This window comes from Acartia tonsa, chromosome 12, assembly GCF_053477335.1.
Source record: "Acartia tonsa isolate MP-2025a chromosome 12, ASM5347733v1, whole genome shotgun sequence".
NCBI lineage: Eukaryota > Metazoa > Arthropoda > Copepoda > Calanoida > Acartiidae > Acartia > Acartia tonsa.
The window spans coordinates 19,456,572-19,481,847 of record NC_137271.1 but is presented as its reverse complement, the minus strand read 5'-3'; the positions used below and the strand labels follow the sequence as shown (position 1 = coordinate 19,481,847).

The window sequence follows — 25,276 nt, the reverse complement described above, 5'->3', positions numbered from 1 at the left end:
AAATATATAAATATTTTATTTCAATTATTTTGGAATGAGACCTTTACTAATTGTAATAAGCAAGTCATATAATAAGTCTTTCAATTTAAATAGGTTATTTTTCATCAGTCTTAAATATTACAAAATTGACATCTTTTACAATAGCTAGAATCTATTGTAGTTATATACATGAAATTTTATATCAGATTATTTCTCTATATATTTTGAATTTTCATACATTTTTCAACATTTAATTTTTCTGTCTTTACTTCTAAAACATTGATATTGTTTATTTGTTTAAACAATCGTGTGCATCATATATAGATTTCATTTCTGTAGAGCAATTTTTTCAAATTTAGATTTACATTTGACAAATTTTCCCATTTTTTGTAGAAGATTTTTTCTGAAAATTTGCGGATTTTCTTTTGTTATTAATTACATGATGTCTCATGAGGGTTGTGGCCCCTTACTACCCTAAGATTTAGCGGGCGTTCATAGTCGTCCTGTAACGAATACTGGGGTGATGGTCCACCTCCTACCCCCCTGTTGTTACCATCATTAACAGTAACAACCCTTCTTGGAGGTAAATTGGGGTAAACTACCTCCCGTTCTGGACCCTCCATTTGCGGAGGATAGGGCATTGGTGGAGGTCGGGTGTTGTCATATGAATCCTGTGGTGCTTGCTGGACGTGCGGGTGATGATAGTCAGCTACATGGTGGGGAGGAGGTGCAGGGTGATGACCGGGATTGTTGTATTGGCGGTCATGACCGTTGAATGTGTGTCAGTTGACCTGAGTAGCGGATGGCTGACTATCCTCCGGATGGCCCAGCCCGTGTAATCCATTCAATCCTGGAGCTCCAAGTTTGGCAGCAGCGCCAGTAGAACTATCAGCAGCCAAGCTTCCTGACAGCCGCCGTTTTCTTGGCGGCAACGAATCTGCCACAGGTGATTTACTGCTCAAATCATGACCATTATTGGGTGTTGATGTTGAACCACGGTCATTATCATCAGGGGACGAAGCTCGTGTGTCCTCATTATCAGCTCGTTCATCAATACTCACACCCCGCTCGTCTTCTGTTTCATCAGCATGAATCGGCGAATCACTTCGGTGGCGGCGATGGTGATACGCGGGAGCAACTAGACCGCGTGCTGCGTGCGGAAGATGCGCGGAAACCATGGGGTGGTGGTGCAGGGAGTGCGGCGAATGTGCGGACATACTTAGGTTGTGCCGCAGGTCGGCAAGAAATTGGGCGCGGATGTCGATCGGTGCAGGATGAGGTGGTGGTGAGCGGCGGGAGTGGCGGTAGTCGCCGCCTGATGGAGAAGTGTGCGGGTTGGAGGGGGAGGTGAGCTCAGTAGATCCAGGGCTGGGGGATTGGGGGATACTGAAAAAGGAAAAAAATTATTAATTTATAAAAAAAAAATATATGAAGTAGTGAAAAAATAAAAAAGGGAAACGGTAGTTTTGATGAAAAATAATATAGTCAAGTATTCGTTGATCAAAATGGAGGATACAGCCTTTTTCAGATTTTTCTCCTTGTCTACGTACTTATGGGCAATCCATAATTATAAAGTAACTGCGATATTAAACATAAAAAAAATGTTTTACTCACCTTCCCTCCGAAGCCCGTTGTTTATCCTCCCTCTCGCTGCTCAAATTCATGGGGCTAGTATCCCCGCCGTCACCGCTAGTCCTTTCGCCCTCCCCGCTGCTCTGTCGCCCCTCGCCCACAGAGTGGGGCCGCGGCGGCAGATCCGCCTTCATTCTGTCCATCATGTTCAGCATCTGGGGGGAGAGAATGCTGAATGGCGGGGGTGCATTTCCAGAGTGCGGGTGGTGGGAGAGGGGACCTGCGGCGGGAAGGCCCTCACTCTCGCGGCTATCGCGGTCCTCTTCATCACGCGCTTCGCGCATGCGCTCCATAAGGTCCTAAAAAACCATGGATTTATTTATATATCTTTAATTACGTATCTATCTATATATCAAACAGGAAGTGCCTTTAAAAATGACGTCTTACTGTCCTACCATTGGTCAATTAATATCTATACTGGCCTACTATTGGTAATTAAAGTTTGTATATTGTCCTGTCACTGGTCATTTGTATTGCATGATGTTATTTTAACCGTTTTTTGGTGCTTTAAGGAAAAGGTACTCAATAATATCAATAGCATAACATTTTAAGTCAATAGACTTTTGAATATTTAATTTTTCCAATAATGAAACAATGATATTTCTATAAATGTTTTTATTTTTTTTCAGAAGCGAAGCTACTGTATAAATAGTGTTTGTACGTTCTTATGGATTTCAAAATTTGTCTGACTATCTAGCTATCAATCCATGTATCTATCTATCGATCGATCCACCCAGGGCCCTGCTATCTAGCTATCCATCTGGCTAGCTAGCTATCCATCTAGCTAGCTAGCTATCCATCTATTTATCTATCTATCGGTCCATCCAGCTATCTATTTATCTATCCTAAACTTTAATGTTTGTGAAGGTTAAGGTTAATTTGAATATAGGCTGGGAGAGGGATGTTATTTCAGTATTTTCTAATCAGGTCAAGATTATGTTTCTTTACAATTCAGGGAGGGAGAGGACAATGGAATGTAAATTTCATTACTGGTTCCCAAAGTTTTATAATCACGTTATCCCATTTGTTGGCTTAAAAACTTTTTGTCAAACTAGCAGTGTTCTAAACTTTTTAACCAATACTCTTGAACTACAGAAGAGTTAATTACATTAATTTGTAGTCCACTGCCTTCACCTTTAGGATTCCCGAGAAATAAGGTAGTAAAATAAACTACATATATGAAGATTAAAATTTCCGAATATAGATCACTCTTTCCGAGTTTGTATATTTACATATATACAAAAAAGTTATTTGATATCTCAGCAAATTGTCATTAAAACAAAAAGAACGTTTGTATTTTTGTATCGAAACTAATTACAAGCTAGTGTTTGTTCGTCTGTCTGTATGTTAAATTGCTTTAGCATTTTTGGAATTGTAAAATGGAGTCTATTCTATCAGATAGAGCCACTTAAGCTATATCATTGGGGTTTATCTTGGCTGTATTGTATGGTAGCTGAATAAGGAAACCTTTTTCTTGGCTGTATTGTATGGTAGCTGAATAAGGAAACCGCATAAAGTAGATAATTTCCTAAACTATGGTAAATTTTATGGCTTCTCCACTCTTTTTTAGCAACAATTTTAGCTATCTTTCTATCTATCTATCTATTTATTTATCTTTTTAGCAACATTTTATCTATCTTTCTAGATATCTATCTATCTATCTAGTTATATTTTTAGCAACATTTTAGCTATCTTTCTAGACACCTAAGAATCTATCTGTGGAAACTAAAAGTTTTATTACTTTTTCAGATAGATATCTATTTAATATTTAGGAATCTTTTATTCGGTTTTCAATCAATTTTTACTTTTCAGATCATATATCAGTAATGATTAATTGTATTGACATACATACTGATACTAATTGTATATCAGCTGCGCTCCTCACAAGTTTGCTGTTGGTTTGTTTACGGTCTGAGCTAGGTTGGGTCTGAGCTAGGTTGGCAATGTAAACAAAAGATAACAAAATTTACATTAAAAAAGGACAATTCTATCTATTAGTAACGTAGCAACAGTAAGCTTTGATATAATAAAGTTAATTTCACAAAAAAAACGTCAGCCAATTCAGACGAACAGACGTAGAAACATATCCTAAATATAGAGTAGCTGCGCTACTAAAGAAATACAAATATACCAAAATATTCATTTTTTATGTAAGCATTTTTTTGTGGTTATTGTGATAGCGAATAATCAAAAATAGATTATTTGTTATCTATCTATGTATTCATATAGGTATAAATTGTTAAAAATGTGTACATTTATGTTTGTCTGTCTGACAATGTTTTTGTCAATCGTCTGTAATAGAATAGAATAAGCAACTCTCCAAATCTATCTATAAATCTATCTTTTAATCTATCAATCTACCTATCTATCCATCGAGTCATCGAGATAGCGGAAAGTGGCACCAAAAAATGACGTCATGCAATACAAATGACCAATGATAGGCCAATTATAATTAGACTAAATTATCAATGGCAGGCCAATATACATCTTGATTGACCAATGGTAGGCCAATATGGTGTAATTTTTTACAGGCACTATCTATCTACCTATCTACATATTTATCTATTTACCTTATATGGATTGTCTAGATTGATAGAGTCAAGCCTGGAGAGGGGTGACATCATATTCATTCCTGGGAACGCCGCGGTGTATGCTGAAAAAATAGAATTGTCCTAATGATATAAAACTTTGCTTTATAATATAATGAGTGAAACCATAAAAATGCAAGGTACAGTTAATTGTATAAAATTTTGATTTTTGACCTTTGTCTAAAAGTCCTTAAACACATAAAGCTAAGCAATAAACCCCTCCCCCCATAATCTATGTTTTGAAATAGATGTATTAACATAATGCCCTAACCCTGTGGTGCTACCTAGTATTATGAATATGTCCAATATTACCTAACCTAACCTGGAGTGGCAAACAAAAAAACTACCCAACTCCCTTATTTCTATTTATTTTAAAATAAGTTGGAGGGTTTCTATGCTCGACTGGGTACATTGAAGGAAGACCACCGAGCAGTTATTTTTAAAATTTCCTTACCATTAAAGTTGCTGCCCATAGATTTTCGTTGTTGTTGTCTCCCAGTGGTTATTCCCATCTTTTTTACCTAGGATAAAATAATGGATATAGTTGTTGTTATCTCCCAGTGGTTATTCCCTTCTTTTTTACCTAGGATAAAATAATGGATATAGTTGTTGTTATCTCCCAGTGGTTTTTCCCTTCTTTTTTACCTAGGATAAAATAATGGATATAGTTGTTGTTATCTACCAGTGGTTATTCCCTTCATTTTTACCTAGGATAAAATAATGGATATAGTTGTTAGTGTCTCCCAGTGGTTATTCCCTTCTTTTTTACCTAGGATAAAATAATGGATATAGTTGTTAGTGTCTCCCAGTGGCTATTCCCATCTTTTTTACCTAGGATAAAATAATGGATATAGTTGTTAGTGTCTCCCAGTGGTTATTCCCATCTTTTTTACCTAGGATAAAAAAATGGATATAGTTGTTGTTATCTCCTAGTGGTTATTTCCATCTTTTTTTACCTAGAATAAAATAATGGATATAGTTGTTGTTATCTCCCAGTGGTTATTCCCATATTTTTTACCTAGGATAAAATAATGGATATAGTTGTTGTTATCTCCCAGTGGTTATTCCTATCTTTTTTACCTAGGACACGTATGGTCCCTCAGATGTCAAAACTTTATTTTAGTGTTTGGCCAAAATGACTTAGCAATTGTATCTGTAAGTACGTCTAATAACACCCTATGCTATTTTTAAAATCCTAGAAAATTTTTTTTGCAAGAAAATTGCATAAATTTGCAACCTTTTTTAGAACCACTACATAACTCGAGTTTTAAAACTTTTTATATAAAATCCTTTTTACAAAAAATATCAATAATTACTTAAAATTAAACCTGAAAGAAAAGAAATCTCATTACACGTGTTAATTTGCATGTTTTAGGTCTTTTTTTGAGGAAAGTATAACTTCCACATTTTTGACAATAATTATATTTTTTAACATTTCAAAGTAAAATATAATAAAACTTAAACGATTTTTCTTGAATTATCAGTTGAAAATTTCATCAAACATGCAATTTAAGTGATGAAAATTTAATAAAATCATTTTTTGAATGTTTAGAATTACCAATTTTCTACATTTAAAACAAACTGTTAACAAAATTTAAAATCATTCTAATATATAACTTTAAAAATCAATAACATTTTATAAAATGATGTTTTAAAAAATAAATCATTAAAAGGTATTAAAATGCATTTTAAGTTGCTTAAAATTATAACGAGAATATCTTTTTACACTTTATTCTTTGTAATAGAGATTAATCGTAATTTGCTGAAAATGAAACATTTAATAAACTAATTGAATCTTTTTGTGACCATATTTAAAATTTTTAATTTTTACACTAAGGTGTTTTTTAATAAAAATCTTTGTTAATTTCTGTTTTACGACAAAAAAAGAAAGGGACTTTTTTACTATTTCTAGGTTATCTTATGCAATTTAAACTATATAATATGAAATAAATTTTAATTGTCTTTCTTTTGAGCCACAAAATACTGTAAAATGTAACATATATGCAAAAATAACAATTTTTTTAATGAATATTATAATATCCTTATATGACATTGCGTCAGAGCTTATTCTTTAGATCATATGTTCATGAAAAGTAGCCATAACTTGGAGGGTTGCACTATTTGTTAGAATATTAAATAAACTTGAATGGTAAAAATATTAGCATATCCTTTGTTAATTCAAATGCTTTAGGTATATTATTCGGAAAGTTAGTTAAAAAAGAGAGCATTTGCTGTGTATACTGTTGAAAGACTTTCAAAAATGTGAATTACAAAGCAATCCTAAAAGATCGGGCCGTAGGCAAGTCTTGGTCGATTGGGGGGTACGGGGGTTTTCTGATAGCAATTTGCGTTATTGGTATACAAGGTAAAAAAACAACATTTTAAAGAAATTCTTTAAATAAAACCCAACGTGTATTGGCAGTACAAACATCTTCATGCTAGCAGTCATATGTTTATCAAAATTAAAGAAAAGTATTTCCACAAGAAAAATTATTCAGGTTTCTACTTTATAATTTTAAATATTTTTTTTCTGATAAAATGTTTGACATATATCATATAATCATTTACCAAAAAAAATATTTTGATAATTTAGATTTCAGAGAATATGAAAACCCTCAAAAACTAAGACGACATTTTGCATCTTCTGCTATGACATTTAAGAAAAAAAATTTAAAAATCAAAATTTAGTATGAAAACTATTTTTATCGATTTTTCTGAAGGTATTATCGTATTCTATGGGTTTTTCATTATCATTTACTTATATCGAAAGTGCCAAACATTGTACCCTAACTTATTCATTTAATAAAAAACCAGCCGTGAGGATAAAATAATGGAAAAAAATATTTAATAAATGCATAGTATCGAAACTATATCATCAAGGTACACGAATTTTTAGTAAGATTTTAGTAATAAAATAGAGGGGGCACGAGCTCTTTGTACCAACGGGATTGGAACCCTGTACCAACTTTCAATTTGGGTATTTGAAATGTAAATACAGCCAAGTCGCTACAAAAAAAGCAAAAGGCAATTTGCTCCATTTGTTTAATTAATTCAATAAACTACTAATCTACCAATATATCTAGCTAACTATAAGTCGATCTATCCATCTATCTATTTTTCAACTAATCTATCAATCTATTTATCTATCTATCAATCTATCTATCTATCTAAAGTTTTACCTTATCGTATAAAGTTCTGCTGGGAATGTTAAATTTCTTACTGACTTGCAGAGCTGATTTTCCTAAAAAAAGAATTGTTTTATTATTTTCAAACCTTTCAGTGTGGTATGCATTTATTTATGGACCTAGGCTTGTATAATTATGTCAAACTTCTGACATAACAGCAGTATTAACAAATTATATATGGTCTTTTATCTATAATGCGCAGTTTGGTCATATTTAATTCTCTACTAATATTGATTTTTAATTATATTTTTCATTTATGTGATAGCTTTTAAACTTTTTAAAAATTCTATGAATATTAAAAATTTAATCATAGTTTTTTTTCTCGATTTCCTGACTTCAAAGAAGAAAGAAAGTGAAAGAGATAAAGAGGGAGATAGAAAATGAGAAAGAGAGAGATAGAGGAGATACAAGGAGAGAGAGAGAAAACATGCAAGACCTTTAAAAATCGCAAAAAAATCAATAATTCCTTTTTTTCACAAATCACGCAATTTTAGAAAACTAAGGGCGATAGATACATACATACATAGAAAGAGATAGAAAGAAAGAAAAGAGAGAGAGAGAGAGAGAGAGAGAGAGAGAGAGAGAGAGAGAGAGAGAGAGAGAGAGAGAAAGAGAGAGAGAAAGAAAGAAGAGAGAGAAAGAGAGAGAGAAAGAAAGAAGAGAGAGAAAGAGAGAGAGAGGAAATGTATAAAATCTTTTCTGTACAAATAACTAAAAACAAGGACAATTAAAAGCAAAACATCAACAAGCTGTCAATATTTAAATGTAAAACAAACAGTAGACTGTAATATAGTAAAAGTCAAGGAAAGGATTTAAAATAGTAGAGATTCACAGCAATTTTGATACAGTGTTTAATAAAGTTAAGTTATTCAGTCGGTACGACAAATCATATTTATTGAGTAGCTTCGCTAAAAGATAATACCACTTTTAAGATTACTATTAATATTATTTTTTCTTTTTTTTTACAAAAAAATGAAAGTTTTAATACTACAATTAAGTATTTAAATTATAGATAAAAATCTTTTTTTCTATATAAACCTTAATTGTTATTTGAATTGAAATAGTAGATATTTTTTCATACTTATTTAGTCATTTCTAAAAATGTATGAAGCAACCCCTAATCGTAGTTAATATCACATTGATAAAAGTACCCAAAGTTTTTAAAGCCAACTAATAATGTAACGTGTTTAAAAACTTTGAAGACCATTATAATACTTTATTTTAATATTAACCCAGTATACCCTATTAGAGAGAGAGAGGGGATATGAACTGTTTATTACACTAGTCCCCAAAGTTTTAAGTTTAACAACTTCGGGGACTTTAGTGAATTTTAATTGGTTGATTCATCAAGTTGAGCGTTCAAATTTTTCAACCACGAATTGTAATCTACAGAAAGAGTAATTTTGTGTATCATCATTGGGGATGTACATCAATTTATCGGCCCTTGTCTTATTCCTTTATTTCCCTGACACAATTATACAGGTGTAACAATCTTATCATTGGTAAAAATCAGCAGCTTATACACATATTTATTTTTATACAAGCATAATTATCTTTATAAGTAGCGCAGCAATCTATAATACAAAGTAGAACAATGCCTGTCTGTCTGTTTGTACTGAAGGATCTCGCTAACCGATGAACAGATCGGGTTCTCCTTAACATGGTAGCTTCTCATAGGTCCCGGGAAGATTTATTACTATTTTGAGGAAGGTTACCACCTCTTTCCCAAGAGAAATCGCCCCTAGAAAAAATTACCTCCTCTCCCAAATTTTTTTTTAAATAGATAAAATAATAAATTTTTAAATTAAAAATGGGGTTGGGGGGAGACCCTCCCCCCTCCTTAAGTGCCCCTAGAGACCTCTAGGGGCGAAGCAAGGAGAACAATTATAGCCATAAACACCCCAGCAATGAATATTTATACAATGTTATGCAACATAAATTTAAGTTTTGAGGTTGTTAGGTTTAGGTTGTCGCATTATATTGCAGCTATAGAGTAGCTGTGCTACTAAAAGAAGTTTTAATGGAACTATTTTGTTAGTAGCTATGCTTTAAAAAAGACATTATCGTTCCTTTTTTGATTTTTCAAATGTTTTTAATACAAATTATAAAATTATCAATAAAACAGATGTTTTTTTTATCAAAAGATTTTTGCTTTTTCATAACGCATTGAATTAATAGATTATATAAGGTAAAAATCAAGTTTTTCTAAAAGTCAAAATTTTTTCTTTTTCTATACCTTATATTACAAAAAAAAATATTTTTAAATTGAAATCAACATAGCTTTATCCCAATAACTAATGTGTTGAATAGATTGATAAATAGATGGACCAAAGGGTAGATTTAATACATAGGATAGATGGAATAGATTGCTAGATACATAGATGAATAATCAATAGATAAATAGACTGATAGATTATAGATAATAATTAGATAAATAGACAAAAAAAATAAACAGTTGTTTTTGACATTTTGGCTAAGTTGTACTGAAAAATACAAAAAATTCATGTTATTTTAAATTGAATAATTTTAGAGCTAAATTTGAAATGTGTGCATATTAAGATTGTCAGACGAATGTTTATGCATCCCATAGATTAATATAGTAGATAGACAGACAGGTGGACAGATAGATAGATAGTCAAATAGAATTAGAAATAAGAATATTTAGAAAAGTAGAAAGATCTGTTCATTGGTAGATAGATAATTAGATTGATGAATAGTTAGATAAATAGATAGATAGTTAGTCATTTTTATCATTTAATTCTTGTTTAATGTTCTATGAAATTTCAGACATTATTAGTCCCACACAACAACCGACAAATGCACGCACATACACACACACACACACACACACACACACACACACACACACACACAAACTAGCAAATTGGGTAAATGCACTTTGACATTTTACATAATTTTTATGTGGGTGCTGAAAGATAGATAGACAGACAGATAGATAGATAGAAAGATATATAGCCAAATAGATAGAGAGACAGATAGATAGATAGAAATATGGACAAGCAGATAGATAGAAAGATGCATACAGAATAGATAGCAAGCTATGTTTAAATATAATCTGAATAAAAAGTAAAAATTTTTAAAAACAATAAAATTTTGAACAATGTAAATTAATTCTAGAAAGAATTGTGCATTTTTTGCCTAGTTGTATAAAGATAAAGGTATACAAAAAAAAATTTGTTGATGTACCAAATTGGTATAATATAACTAATTCGTTTGCAATAGGAGATCAGATTATTTTTTCTTGCATTATCCTATCCCTGGTTCCCTGGCAAGCTGCATAACTTAATGCCTTGCCCTGCAGTCAATATACAATTCATCTCAGGGATAAAGGGAGAGGACAATAGAATAAAAATTGCCACAATTATTCAGTTTTATATTTTGCCGTTGATGATTGTTTGTAATTGAGGGGAAATAAGTTTGTAGATTAATGTTTTTGCCATTGTTCTCTCCAACCCCCCTCCCCCGTCCCCGCTAGCTTAACTAAAATATGTGGGTAGCAAATTTTGTCCCCCTCTCCCTTTTTCTCACCAAATTATCCATCCATCCATCCATCTATCTATCTATCTGCCTATTACAAAAGTGTGAGACATGTTTAAAAAACCGACTAGACATTTAAATTCAGGGCAAAATATGGTCTGTCCTAATTAGATACATAATTATGTTGTTCTACATAGATACAGATAGATAATGGAGAAATATACCCAGATTGATAATAGTATTATTTTCATAAGCTTTTATACTTACGGGGAGGATATTTCCCTGCTATGCCCTTTCAAATCTAAATTGGCAAAACTTGACTTAAACTCTCTCTCTCTCTCTCTCTTTCTCTCTCTCTCTCTCTCTCTAACTCCATGTTAATCGTGAGTCACATATTTTGTGTGTCCGTCTGTCCGTATGTCAGTACGTCTGTAATCCAAAATGGAATCAATAATGATAAATTTCCAACCCATCATGCAACTTTGAACTCTGCCAAAAAAATTTTTTTGTCATACTAGTTTTATTTCGGAAAGGTTTGGCGTGTTTTTATTGCTTAATTCAAGAAACAACTGCAACAAATATTTCAATATAACTGGTACCCAAAGTTTTATAAACAGATATCTCATTCTTATTGACTTAAAACTTTGGGTACTCATGGAAAATTACATTTCAAATAAATGTCATACTAGCCAATAAGATAGAAAGATTTAATGTTAAAATTTTTAAAAAATGAAAAAAGGCTTAAATGTTGTATAAAAAGTATCAAATTTAGAAAACTGTTGAGACATAACTCTGTAACCCAATACACTGTGTAGCATTGCACGTTCAGACAGAGCGAGTGGCTGCTATATAACTAGGGTATGTCAGTCTGTCTGTCTGTCTTAGGGGGGGGGAGTAATGGGATGATTATCCCCTCCAAATAAATTCGGAGGTACCCACAAAATATTGAAGTTAATATTTTTACAAACCCCCCCCAAAAAAATATTAAAAAGCTTGGACGTCCTTACAATATATGATATAAAGATTACCCCCCCCCCCCCAAATGAATTTTTAATTTTTACCCTCCCCCCTTCATGTATGTTCATGTAGGGTAGGTAAAAAAAGAAATTCTTTGTTCATAGGGAGATTTATAAAAAAAAAGTCCTTATAATTTTTAAAGATAATGACTGCCTTTTAAATCTTTTAATTATTTCTGCTTTACTGATGAACATAATTGCCCTTGTTTAGTTTAATTTTCAACATATCAATCAATCAGTTTTTGTAAATATGCCAATTTATAAAATATCATTAGGGAAAAGGGTGAAAAAACAAGTATTTTTCAGACTAAACAAATTCTAATTATTTAGATTTTTTGTACAGCAATAATTTGCTTAGTTTAAGCGATTTTTTGGATAATATATACCCTAATTTTGTTGTACTCCTTCTGGAATAAGTATTAATCCTTATATAAAAGTATCAGGGTGTTTGTCTGTCTTTGTGTCTGTAACAAAAGATCTTGCTAATCGCTGATTTATATAGAAGCTCTGCAACTAAAATAATCTTACCTTTCTTAACCTCTTCAATTGCAGCCATAATGTCTGACCGAGTGTACTGTTTGTACCGCTTCCACTCCAACCTCTGGGTGGGCACATAGCCCGCGATATCGCCAGCTCCGCCGTTTTTACCGCTGTTCGGGTACGGCGGCATTTTAGGCGACTTGTGATGGCCCAGCGGCCCGTCAGGCCCGTAAGGATCCATGTGATCGCCGTTGTGTCGTTCATAGCCATCTTTGTCGCCGTTTTCACGGGGCATCAATGGCGGCATGTCGCCTTTATCGCCGAGTTTACTGCGATCCTTTGTTACTGAAAAAAATATATGATAAAATAACTATATAGAAACATAAAAAAAGAATTAAATATTATCTATAATTATCTATATATCTATATTAAGCCATCTATCTATCAATGTATGCTCACCTGGACTAAGTGGTTTAATATCCTGCATATCCCTGACAGGATTAAACAGGGCTGCAGGATGTCCGGGGAACAGACCTGGCAGGGGCCACATAGGGAACGGCGCAGTTGTGCCTTGTGGTCCGCCACCATGCCCACCATGCCCGCCGGGCGGCGTTAAAAAGGGCCTAAAATTGGGCGGCAGACCGCTGACAGGAATGGTTGAAGCTGAGGGCGGGCGGGGCAGAAGAGAACTGGTGCTGCTTACGTTTGGCGGGAGGTGTGGTATGCCGGGGAGCAGGGGTGGAGTGCGGCTACGGTTGCCGCTCATCTGGCGGTCAAGTGACCGTCCTCCGCCATTCAGCGGGTGATGGAGCATCGGGGATGAGGAGCGGGTAGTGGGTGTCGGGGATGAGCGCTCCCGATCCGCATCCCTTGACCGCGGGGTTGATGACCGATTGGGTTCAGGTGTGCCCGGTGGTTTGATTGTAGCGCTGCCTGGAGTAGGCGTCGTGCAGGTTGATGATGACATACCGCCTTCCTTGAGGCTCACCCGACTGCTGCGCGAATCATGATCGCGACTGGAGCGAGAGAGAAGCGCGGATGGCTCCTCCTGCATGCCCTTCACGCGCAGCAGCTCAGCAACGCGCAATAAAGCCGGCAGCTCTTCTTGGGATATGTTCACATCGCCCCTGATAGGTAAAGCGCAAATTCAAGCTTATTTCTTTAGCGTGTTTAATAAGATGATCTTTAATGACAAAATAATGTTTTTAATATAATATACTTCAAATATTAAACAAAAAATTAAATATTTTTTTTTAATAATGTAAAAAGTCCTTGACCAAGTAAGTAGGTAATTATTTCAAGATCAAATATATTTAGAATTTAATATTTTATCTAAAAAAATCGTAAATAAAACAGTTATATAATATTTAAAATATCAAAAATAGTAATGAATAAAATACCAAATAAAAACAGGAAGGAAGGGAACAATGGGCTGTTTATTACAATAGTCCCCAAAATTTTCTATTCGTTAGCTCAACAACTTTGAGGACTATTAATGAATTTTGATTGGTTGGTTCATAAAGCTGACTGTCCAAACGTTTTTAACCTCTAATTGTAATCTAAAGAAGGGGGTAATTTTGTGTATTATCATGTGATATGTACACTAATTTATCGTCCATTGTCTAATCCCTTTCGATCCTTAAAATAAAAATTAATATTTTTTGGAAAAAATATTAAAAATATAACAAGAACGTGTTCTTAAATAGTTTCAGAGATTATTAATACAAATAATCCATGAGTTTGCGCCTTTCCTGTACATATACTCGATTATTGCTCTCATTTGATGCTCTTTCACATCCTAGAATCAAATTAAATATTAGTTTTTTTTTATATTACTAGTTCTTTCGACCATAGACTCTGGGGGAGTGCGGAGGAGGTTAGAAAAATAGCCTAAAGGCATCCAAAGACATCAATAAAGCTTTAATGAAAGTTCATCCAATTCGGACCAGTGTGTTCTGAGATCTTTAGCTTCATACTTTATGTTATATGATACCATTTGTGGTCGCATTATACTTAGAGGCTCTATATTTTAAGGAGGATCGAGCTAGGGGGGCTAAAAACAGTCTAAAACATTGTAAGACCTCTGTGAAGTTGCTCTACAACGAAGAACAAACTCAGTTAATTGGTTAGAGATATATTAACAGACAAAAATCAACTTTATTATTAAGATAATTGAAAAAAAACTGAAAGAATTTTATTTCCCTTTTTTTCTAATTAAAACGATAAAATTATAAGTGAAATTATTTCAGTTATGGCCTCTTTTTTAAAGACACCATACAAGATTAACCTACCTTGAGGAAGACTATAGGATGGTCACACGTGTTCTCCAGAAATAATTTCTCAAAATAAACTGAAGATGCAGAGAGAACTATTCTATGGCATTTTATTGAACCACCCTCACAGGCCAGTGTCACATCACAGAATGCCTAAATAGTAAAAATGGTCATAAAACGGTCAAGGACCGACAAACGGTCATAATTAATAAATTTTTATTTGAACCATAAGATTGGCCACAAAAAATTAAAGCTATAACTCTAGAGGGATAAACCTTGGGAACTTTGAAAATATTAGAAAAATTAATAATTTACTGAGAGAAAGATAGACATACAGACTGACTGAAACTAAACTATTGTAAAATTAAAATTTTAACATAAATTAATAACAAAAAATACATAATAAGTAATCCACGGGTCTAGAAGGACGTATGGACAGACCCTAATTGTGTAGTAGCTGCGCCCCTAACCAATACATTACCTCGGTGGACAGTAAGCGTTCAAACACATTGATCATGTTGCTTCGATGATTATTCCATTTCAGAGAAAATACTTGGGATAGCGGGTCTGCACGGGCTATAGACAACTGAGGCAGTAAACTAAAATAGATAAATATATGTTAGATGGAAAGATAGATAAATACTAAATAGATAATGAATTAATACATACACTGCACTAATGGATATATATATATAATAAAAATACATTACTGGATAAATTTATAGTTGGATATCCTATTATATAAAGTAGTAAGCATTTTTTGTCTGTCCCGAAGGATCTCGCTAACCGCTGAACCGATATTGTTCCTTTACAGTGAAGCTTCTTATAGGTCCTGGGAAGGTTTTAAACTATTTTTGGGGAGGGTGTCTTAACCCCCCTCCCCCCCAAAAAATATTTATTTACTCTTTTGAAACTCAAATTTAAAATGGGATGAGGTCGACTTTTCCCCCTCCTACCTTAAGTGCCCCTAGAGGCTTTTAGGGGGCGTAGCCGCTAGTATAGGTATATAGGACATTTAGAATACATGGAAAACTATAATTATAGATTAATAGTTTAGTAACAGATAGATAGATAGACAAATAGATAATAATTAAGTACCTTTTCCTGTACTTTTTATTGCTAATTAAAACTTACAAACAAGTCTTGAAAGTTATTTATTAATAACTTTTTAGCCAGCCAGCCAGATAGATAGATAGATAGTAGTATAGATAGATAGATAGTAGGATAGCTAGATAGATAGTTTGATGGTTAGCAAGGGAATTGGCATGAACTTTGTTATTTGAAGTCTAGACATTTTTATTAACTTTAATATTGCACTCACAGAAAATACAAGAATCAAAACATCCATTAGTTACAACTATCATTAAAAAGTTGTTAAGTTTTTGAGGGAAGCTTCACATAGGTCCCGGGATGGTTTTAAGCTATTTTTCGGGCATTACCTTACCCCTTTTAACACAGAGCCTCTAGATGCTAGGGGCTCTATCATAGTATTATATAAAACAATTTTTCAAATGGCTGGTAAGCAGGTCATATGAATGATGCTTTTTTATAATGAGAATCTTATTTTATAAGAAAAGTCAGAAGCCAATTTTAAATAGTAGCATAAAAATAACAATTTAGACAGACAGTCAGACAGACAAAGTAAAGTAAAGATGTTAAATACTCGGAGAAATATTCACAAATAATTCAAGCTCGTTATCTATGATAGCAGCCAAGATATTCACGTTTTCTTCGATACTTTGTTTAAAAAACCTTTTTTAATAAAAAAAAAGTTAGTTACATAATTAATTAGTTTTGTAATAAATGCTGTGGAAAATGGGGCAATAATGGATAAATTGATTTACGACTCTTTCTTCCTACCAATACAAAAGAGTTACCAAAGGCAAAATGTATTAAAGAGAAAATAAAATAATAATTCATTATAATATTTATATTTTTTAGCAGATCTTTATTCTATTAGGTGATAATTTGTCGCTTTTGTTGAATAAAATCTCTATAAAAGCTAAATTACAAATTTACAGAAGGTTTTTGGCTATTTTTCTAAATACTTTTTTTTATTCAATTTTACTTTATTTTTAGGTCCAACAGTACAATAAGTTTTGCTATGTAATAATAATATTTTTCCTTTTTGTAATATATTTTTCTTTCTCTTTCTTTCTTTCTTTCCTTCTCTGCTTTTTTCCCTCTCTCCTGTCACTTTTTAGCAGGTCTGCAAGTTTTACTTTTTTTCTTGCAGAGACCTCATTATCCTTTTTTCTTCCCTTTTCTCTTCTTTTATCATTTTTCCTCTCTACTTCTCCTTTTTTCCACTCCCCGACCCCGCGGGTTAGTCTGATGTCCTTGAAAAGCTTTGCGAGGTTAACAAACTTTATTCAGGTTGCTGCTCTTTAGATAGCCAGCCATCTATCTATCCTCCTTGCTATCTTTCTATCTATCTGTGTGTATACTAAGAGGCCGTGCTCTCAAGAGTCTATGTCGGTTCTGTAGTCTTTATAAGCTTATAATAACAGTATAAAAAGCCTAAAATAGCCTATTAATGCACTGTGACACAACCTCTACAGTCCCAGACCCTTCAGTGAGGCCCAGTGAAGTGAACCCACTCCCCTTTTTGTATTCCCCTCTTATTCTTTGCAAAGATTTGAGAAGGAGAAGTAGGGATGGGAAATGGGGAAGGGTAACTTTGCAGACTTATTTCTTTAGCAAGAAGTTAAGGCGAAAAATAACCTTCCCTTTTTAGAGGCGAAGCTGCTCCATAATTCCCTTCTTATATCTCTTTCAAGAAACAGTAAATCGGATTCTAATAAATATGGATGTCCGATTTAAAGATATATTTGTGTATCAATGTGTATCAATAATCCACTTGACTGTTTTAAAATGGGATTTTCTTGGCTGTTATTAAAGATGGGTGACAAAAAATCAATTTGAAGTTTCCTTGGCTAAAAAGCATCTAATCTAAAACTAACTTGGCTCTCCTAGTGTCTATCAATAAATTGTATTATTTAGCTTTGTTGTTTATGTATGTTATCATCCTTGTTATTTCCACTACAAGAGGTTATGGCATAAAAAGGGAAGGGACATAATTGCAGACATATACATAGAGTGGTAAAAAAAAAGAGGGCTGGAAGAAAAATGCAGACTGGCAAATGGAGAACAAAAATGCTTGGAGGTATGGAGGAGGGGGGGGGGGGTTAACATTGCCGAGTTTCTTTCAATGAGAACTTTGCTAGCAAAAACAAGAACGATCACGTCCATTAATGTCATGCAAAATTATTTTCATTATCATGCTTATTGACAGTATTTGAAGAAAATTTTGAATCAGGGGGGAGGGTAAAAACCCGTTTCTCCTCCTATAATTATATAGCAAATGCAAAATAAAATAAATAATTGGGAGGGGGGGGGGGGCTAATTGACCAATCATTATTCTATGCCTGCATCAATAAAATGATAGAAAAAAAGGTAGACTGGGATAACATAAAGATACACAGTATAATGAATAACCACAAAGACAGACAGAAAAAAATTTAACCTAACAACAAGAAAAAAGATTAGCTAAATGGACCTTTACATATTTTCCCTACAGAGCAATTTCTGTTAGACTTTTGTGTTGTTGTTATATCGACATAAAAGTCTGTTGTCATAATATGATTATTATAATACTGTTATGATAGTTTTAGTCATTTAGTCAAGGATTACTTTTGTTTAATTACTATAATTTATTTTTATTAGGCATATTAAGACCCAAATATGTTTATGTCAATACAAGCATCCATGGTTAACAGAGGTGTAGGCCTGTTTTTTCGTACTTTTTCATGCTAAAAACAGTCCTTCTTGTCTGTCTGGAAAAAGTTACAACAAAATTTCAGAAATTTTTACAACTAATACGCATTTTTCTTTCTTTGTCCTCTCCATGTCTGTCTGTCTGTCTGTCTGTTTGTTACTTAATATGCTCTAAACAGCAGAAAATGAAATTTTTAGTGATTCTTTTTAATTTAAAATAACACATCATGCAAAATAATTTGTATACTTATATATAGGTCTTATGGATGGTTTTATGCTATTCCCCCATGAAGTTGAGGGGCAAGAAGCAAAGCAAATTATAATCAGGAAAGCTCTATTTGAGTAATTTTAATTTTTAAAATAAATGAAAATTGCGACAAAATCTATATTTTTTGTAAAGATAGAAGAAAAGTATGTACATATATGTATATAATGGGCAAGAAAGTTATTTTGGCCAGAAACTCTTTTTTTCAGCCGTACTTCCCCACTTTCCCTTTTTTGCAAAGACCGCAGACGCCTTCTCTTTTTAATAGGTTGGGAGGAACCCCATCACTCCCCCCCCCCCCCCCAGTTCCGACAAACAACATTCCTATAATTGACATGCACAAAAACCTTTCATTTGGGGAGGATGGTGGGGGGGGGGGGGCGTCTGTGGGGCCAGTCTAGGCCCACCCTCAAAGCCTACCCAACCCCCCCAAGGGAATTATTTTTTTTTTTCTTGCAGACTTACCAACTATTTGTCAGGGAGAGGGATAGTTAACCTTTAAAATAAATTGTTGGAAAACCAATTTAAAAAAAAAAAAAACCTTTAAGCCATTTTTCTTTAAATTTTAACTGTCCTGTTATAATATTTGTTCAAATTTCATAAGCTATGTACATTATATAAAAAAATTCGTGGCAAATTATTCTTTCTCCTTATCTCTCTCCCTATCTTTATCTCTCTCTTTCTCTCTTTTTTTTCTTGCTTTCTTTCTATTGCTAAAGTAAGTCTGCTAATCATGAATGCAGAGATAGAAAAATAGAAAATAAACTTATATCCCAACAAAAATAGAATATCCCTTAAAAGGAAGGTAAAAATCTAGTACTTTTTTATTTGGAGAAGGATTAATTTGTCCCCCATTGTCCTATCCCAGTATCTCCCTGAGGCTAATGCTTTATGTCTGGGTCAGCTATAAGGACAGGGAATTGTCACCAGCAGAAAAAAAAATAATTATCCCAAACTTTTCCGCCATTAAAAACAGATCATTTTTAAAAATTGTATACTTAATTTAATTTCATTTTTAAGAAAGAACTATCAATTTAATTTCAAATTACCTTAAAAGTTTTATAAAATTTATCCGTTTCTTAGATATTATTAGCACACCAAACTGGCCTCAAAAAGAGTGCAAGCAAAACTTCTAACAAGTGCAAATATTTTTTAATAGCAAAACTTCTAAGTCATGTGTTTGTTTTATTTATCTGTTAGTATTTTTAACTAATATATCTATTAAATTTTCGCGTAATTTTTTATATCAAAACAAACACTTAAATTCGACGAATGTTAAGTTTTGCAATTTTCAAAAATTTTGTTACACTGTAAGAAAGCCGACCTCAATAATATGCCCAGTATGCAGACTACGGCCTCTTTTCTCCCCATTTATATATCCCCCCCCCCCTCCCCAATACGTACCTATCCACCCCCTCCCCAAAAACCCAATAAACAGCTTCTATTTTCCCTTTCTATAACATTGGGACTGCAGACGGGGTGGTGTTCTAACAGTTCACCCAAAATTTCCAAAGTAAAAATATAGCACTTTAGCTACAAGTAATGTTTATTCCTAAAATCTGTAATTATGCGCAGTATCAACTCTTTTCCCATTGTTTTTGCTGTTTTTGTAGGTACATCTTTTTTAGGGTCAACAATTTGGCCTTCCTTTTTTTCTCTCAATTTCCATTGGGAGGACACCGGGTATGCGAAAACAGGACAGAAAGACAGACAGACAGACGGACAGACACAATATATATATAGTGAAATAGGAATGCAGACTTCTGTATATACAAGAAGGCTAGTAATAGGGTTTAGATAGATAGGTAGATACTAGATAGATAGATAGATAGTTAGATAAATAGAAAAATATATAAATTTATTTTGATATGTATATTTATATGTGTAGGTAAAGAAATAAAATACTTAGTTACTAGAAAGGAAAAAAAACTCTTTGAAACTTACCTAAAGAAATATATATTTATTAGTTTACATCAAAATAAAAAAGAGAGAGAGAGAGAGATAAAGAAAAAAAGAAAAAATAAGAGAGAGCGTTAAAACGACAGGAAAATCGAATGCGAAGTTTTTCTTATGTAAATATTTACATTTATTGTAAAAGAAAGAGAGAGAAAAAAGATAATTTTCACTACAGGAAAAACTAGCAAAAATGTGTTTAATGTACAATTATAGTAAAAACGTATTACCATTTTGTTTAATGTTTAAATACGTAATATATTTACATAGGGACAAGAACAAATATTTCCAAAAATAATATCTTACAACCAGAGGCGTGCAAATGGGGGGGGGGGAGTGAATCTACCCACCACTCCCCTACACCCCTCACACTTTTTAGTATAAAGATTATTTAGGGCGGTGGACTTTTAGAAGGTTGTAACGGACCAAAAGAACAAGAGAACAGACATACTTGCCCTATTTATAGAGCAGCATCGCAATTGTACCATCAACTTTAATTAAACCTTACACTTGATTACGTCATATACTTATTACCCTACTTAAGTATTAATTTATTAATAAGCGCAAAGCTATTTAATATCTTAGTTAGTTCAAGAGATCTTAAGGGATAAGACAATGGACGATAAGTTGATTATGCCCCCTATGTTGATAAACAAAATTATCCCTTCTGTAGTTGAAAATGGACACTAAGTATTGGAAGCCAATGAATCATTTTTCAATAAAAGTACCAAGAGTTTTTGAGCCAACGAATAACGATAAAACTTTGAGTACCAGTACAAATGTACCTCTCCCTCCCTATATATTTCCGGCTTTCCATATGTACATCCATTCCACATTCTCTACTAAAAATGGACTAAAACCTGCCCTGGACCAATGAAAATTGATCATTTGGTATAAGAGCTAGATTTGTTGGAAAATAGCTGCGTTTTTTTTAACAAAAGTTATGCTGTTTTTTTCATGTATGAAAATATCTATGAAATGAAATTAAAAGGGCAAGTGTAAAAATTTAATGTATTTTGAATAAAAATATTCACAATAGTGGAAATTTATTCCTACAATAATAAAAAATATTGGTTTTACAAAAAATGCATTTTTTATGCTTTTACTTAATGATAACGATAACAAAAAACATATTTGTCTTTAATATTGATCCCTTTTGATTAGTGGAAATATTCCATGCCTTTAAACCAGTGGAGTTCGTATAGGGAGTGCCCCTATACGAACTCTAAAGCATAATTTTTAACCATTTTATTTCAATAAAACTTTTATTTATCCTCGAGTTTTTGACATTTTATATGCATACAGTAAATTGAAAAAGAAAATAGAATTAATAATTTAAAATTTTCGTCAATTATTTTTTTTTAATATTATTCAATGATTTCATGATCAAATTATAAAATTTTCGTGTGCATTGACAATTTTTCTGATTAACATCCAATGGATAACCAATACATTTCATTAAGCTATACTTTATATGCTAAGTAAATGTGCCTTTTCATGGATCAAGACATTTCCCCTTATTTTTTCTGACATATCAGCATAGGATGGAAACCTTTTTCCAGTACCGCTGGATAATAACTGGTTTTAAGCCATACTTAAAAATCATATATCGTATCGTGTTTCAGACAATTTTCTATGATTAATACATTACAAAATCATAAAATTAATACCAGTTTTGTTAGCCCAGGAAAACAGAAAGCTGTTTAAAATACGATGCGATAATTAACTTTTAAGATCTTTAGTATAAAATAGACTCATATTTAAGAATTTTTATCCTTCTTTAAAAACAGTAAATATGAATAATTAATGAAAATTTTTAAATGTTTCATCATTTTTTCAATAGGCCTAGTAAGCGTGGCTACCTTACATCTCACTTTGTCTGTATGTCCCTTGCAGGGAGGAGACAATCGTCAATAAATGAATCTATTACGCAACATTCCATGCTTTTTGGGGGGAAGATATTTTAGCAGGAATTGTTAATAAATTCGTAAAAGAAAAGTCCTTAAAAAATCGCTGTATCTATCTTTCTTGATTGATCGGTTAAAAAAGCGTATGGCTTTGCCCAAAAAAATACATATGTATAGATTTTTTTTAAAATTAATGTATATGGATAGATGATTTTCAAAAAATAAACAAACTATAATAGTAGAAGGGGAAATGCCTTGACCATTAACAGGCAAAGCTCCTTACCATGTACAACAAACTATGAATGCTTAAGATTTGAGTGCATGACCTTTGTCTTCAAGTCTCAAATTCGTTGCACTGTTAAAAGCCATGGCATTCTCTAATAATCTAACAAGTAACGCAACTAACATCCACACATCCATAAATATTACATCCGCTTTATGTAAAAGCGTGTTTAAAAGATTGAATTGCATATTTTAAGCGAAAATCATTGGTGTGGCCGAAAAACAGCCAATTAGTTGATATCGTGGATGTCATAAGCGACCAATTTTATATGCTATTTAGTCGACACAAATAATCAAAATTAAATATCTTATTGTTGACAGACTTTAATGGGAGAATAACTCAGAATCATGGTTTTATGCTATATTATAGACTAGCAGCTTTGACCGAAGCATCTAAGGGCTCTATATTCGAAAGGATATGGACGTGCAGAAAAATAGCTTAAAACCATCCCGGGACCTATGAGAAGCTTCACTGTAAAGGAGGACAATATCAGTTCCTTCGCTTCAGACAAAACGTTTACTACTTTATATTATACAATTATCCATTATTGGTTAGATATGATGGTATGTTTTCTGTCTTTTTGTACGTTTAACATTTTTCAGCTAATTCTTTAATTTCTCGGAAACAAAAAACTCTAAGATTCGATTCCAAATTTGGCGTTTGTTTAAGGCCAACGTGTTAGCATAAAGATTCACTCATAAGATAGATGGTTAAACTTTCGGTTCGATACTTCAAATTGTCGTGGTTCGTTACTTAAATTTACGATTGTTTGGATTGTTAACAATTAAAATTAGATTCTTTTATAAGTAAGTATAAGTAGAACAGGTAGTAAAATATTGAGTTTGATTCTTAAAATTTTTCATTATTTGATATTTCTATCATGATTAATTTTAAATCATACTAAAATATATCTAAAATTTAAGTAAGATAGCTCGAACGGGTATTTGAACCAAAATGCGTTTATAATTCACATGCTTTACTTTATAGAAAATGCCTTTTTTGATGAATAGTTAGTTTAGAAAAAAAAACATTATCATGGACTAAAGAGAATGGACAATTGAAGAAAAAATATCTTCCTCCAATCTTAGTTGTTTGAAAATTTAGCGATTAATTGTCTGATTGAATATCAAAAATAATGCATTTTGCCTAAACAATGATAATTTTTTTGAAGAACATCCATTAAGCCCTGACACATTATACAGAAATATGTAAAAATCTTAACAAAATACACACACGCCTTAAAAGGGACACTTTGAGTTGGGATATTTTTATTAAAAAGAATGTTTAGTTTTTTATCCTATTGTATCCTAGACAGCTTTCCGCAGATAGGAAAATACCAGTTTGTTGTAGAAATTAGTCAGTAATACGATACATGATTTTTCAGTATCGCTCAAAACCAGTTCTAATCTAGTGTAAATTAACAGATTTCGAAGCAAGGGCAAAAATATAGTAGTGTTGTCAATAAATCATGAAAAATGACTTCTTTGCAACATAATTAATCTAATAACAAAAATCATGTTAAACGTTTTAAAATTCGCCAAAATTATGTACAGTAACGTGCTTAAAATGAGTAAAAATTTGGCTTTGAGTGTCTTAAACTAAATAAAAGAAAAAAGGACCCTTTTAAAAATAGCCATCTCTAAAAAGTCTACAAAGTATATTCTTGCCAAAATTTTGATTATTATTCAAAAAAACAAAATACATTGTTTTTTTCTCAATGTATTTTTTTGAATATATAAGATTTCTTAAAAGTCATAAATCAAAATACCTTTTTGGTAGGCGTAGCTCCAACTTGGAAATGTCCGTACATTCTGATCTGCGAATGTTGACAAAATAAAATTATAGGAATTTTTGGTTGATATATTCTAAAATTCTTTACTGTTGCGCTAATCAATAATTTAAAAATCAATTTAAAACTTTAATGATATTTTAATTTTCAAATATTGCATAAATTTCTTATCAGTAATAAAAAGTTAAAAACTCCTTTGCATTAAAGTTCTTATCATTTAAAACAAAATAACAAGAAATTTAATGTTATAAAACTTGAAAATTTAATTCATACTAAAGAAGTTAAACAAAGGCTTCTATTGGTAAATATCATAATAATAGTGGAGGTTGCCTTTGCATATAATCCGGCGAATTCATTATTAATACCTCTATAGATAAAGTTAAGTTTTCCGTATTTAAATGGCTTGGGTTGGGCAGAAAAATTGCCTAAAACTATACCTTAGCCTTATCCCTCCCCCCCCCCCCAGAACCTATGTGAAGCCTTAAATGGAGAACTCAATCGGTTCAGTAGTTATCAATATCTTCAGTTACAGACAAAAAAAAACTTATTCTTTAGATAATAGGTAAGACCCTCTGTTGAAAAGTAAACATACTTTAAGAAAATTTAAATTAAAGAAAAGCTACGCTAAATTTTGAAAGTAGATATTTGAAA

General features: G+C 32.5%; 1 protein-coding gene across 2 annotated transcripts in view; it reads right to left on the bottom strand.

The window, feature by feature from the left end:
- Positions 1-233: 233 nt before the first annotated feature.
- LOC145334138 (uncharacterized) overlaps positions 234-25,276 on the bottom strand; it is a 121,920-nt gene continuing 96,877 nt past the window's right edge. For both annotated transcript variants that reach the window (XM_080179441.1, XM_080179440.1), the window contains 10 exons: positions 15,133-15,250; positions 14,670-14,804; positions 14,133-14,176; positions 12,838-13,508; positions 12,427-12,723; positions 7,379-7,440; positions 4,654-4,720; positions 4,182-4,264; positions 1,594-1,910; positions 234-1,365 (listed from right to left, as the gene is read on the bottom strand). In XM_080179441.1, the coding sequence (XP_080035567.1) occupies positions 762-1,365; positions 1,594-1,910; positions 4,182-4,264; positions 4,654-4,720; positions 7,379-7,440; positions 12,427-12,723; positions 12,838-13,508; positions 14,133-14,176; positions 14,670-14,804; positions 15,133-15,250 (2,398 nt within the window). In that variant the 3' untranslated portion in view covers positions 234-761. The remainder of the gene's footprint in view (positions 1,366-1,593; positions 1,911-4,181; positions 4,265-4,653; positions 4,721-7,378; positions 7,441-12,426; positions 12,724-12,837; positions 13,509-14,132; positions 14,177-14,669; positions 14,805-15,132; positions 15,251-25,276) is intronic.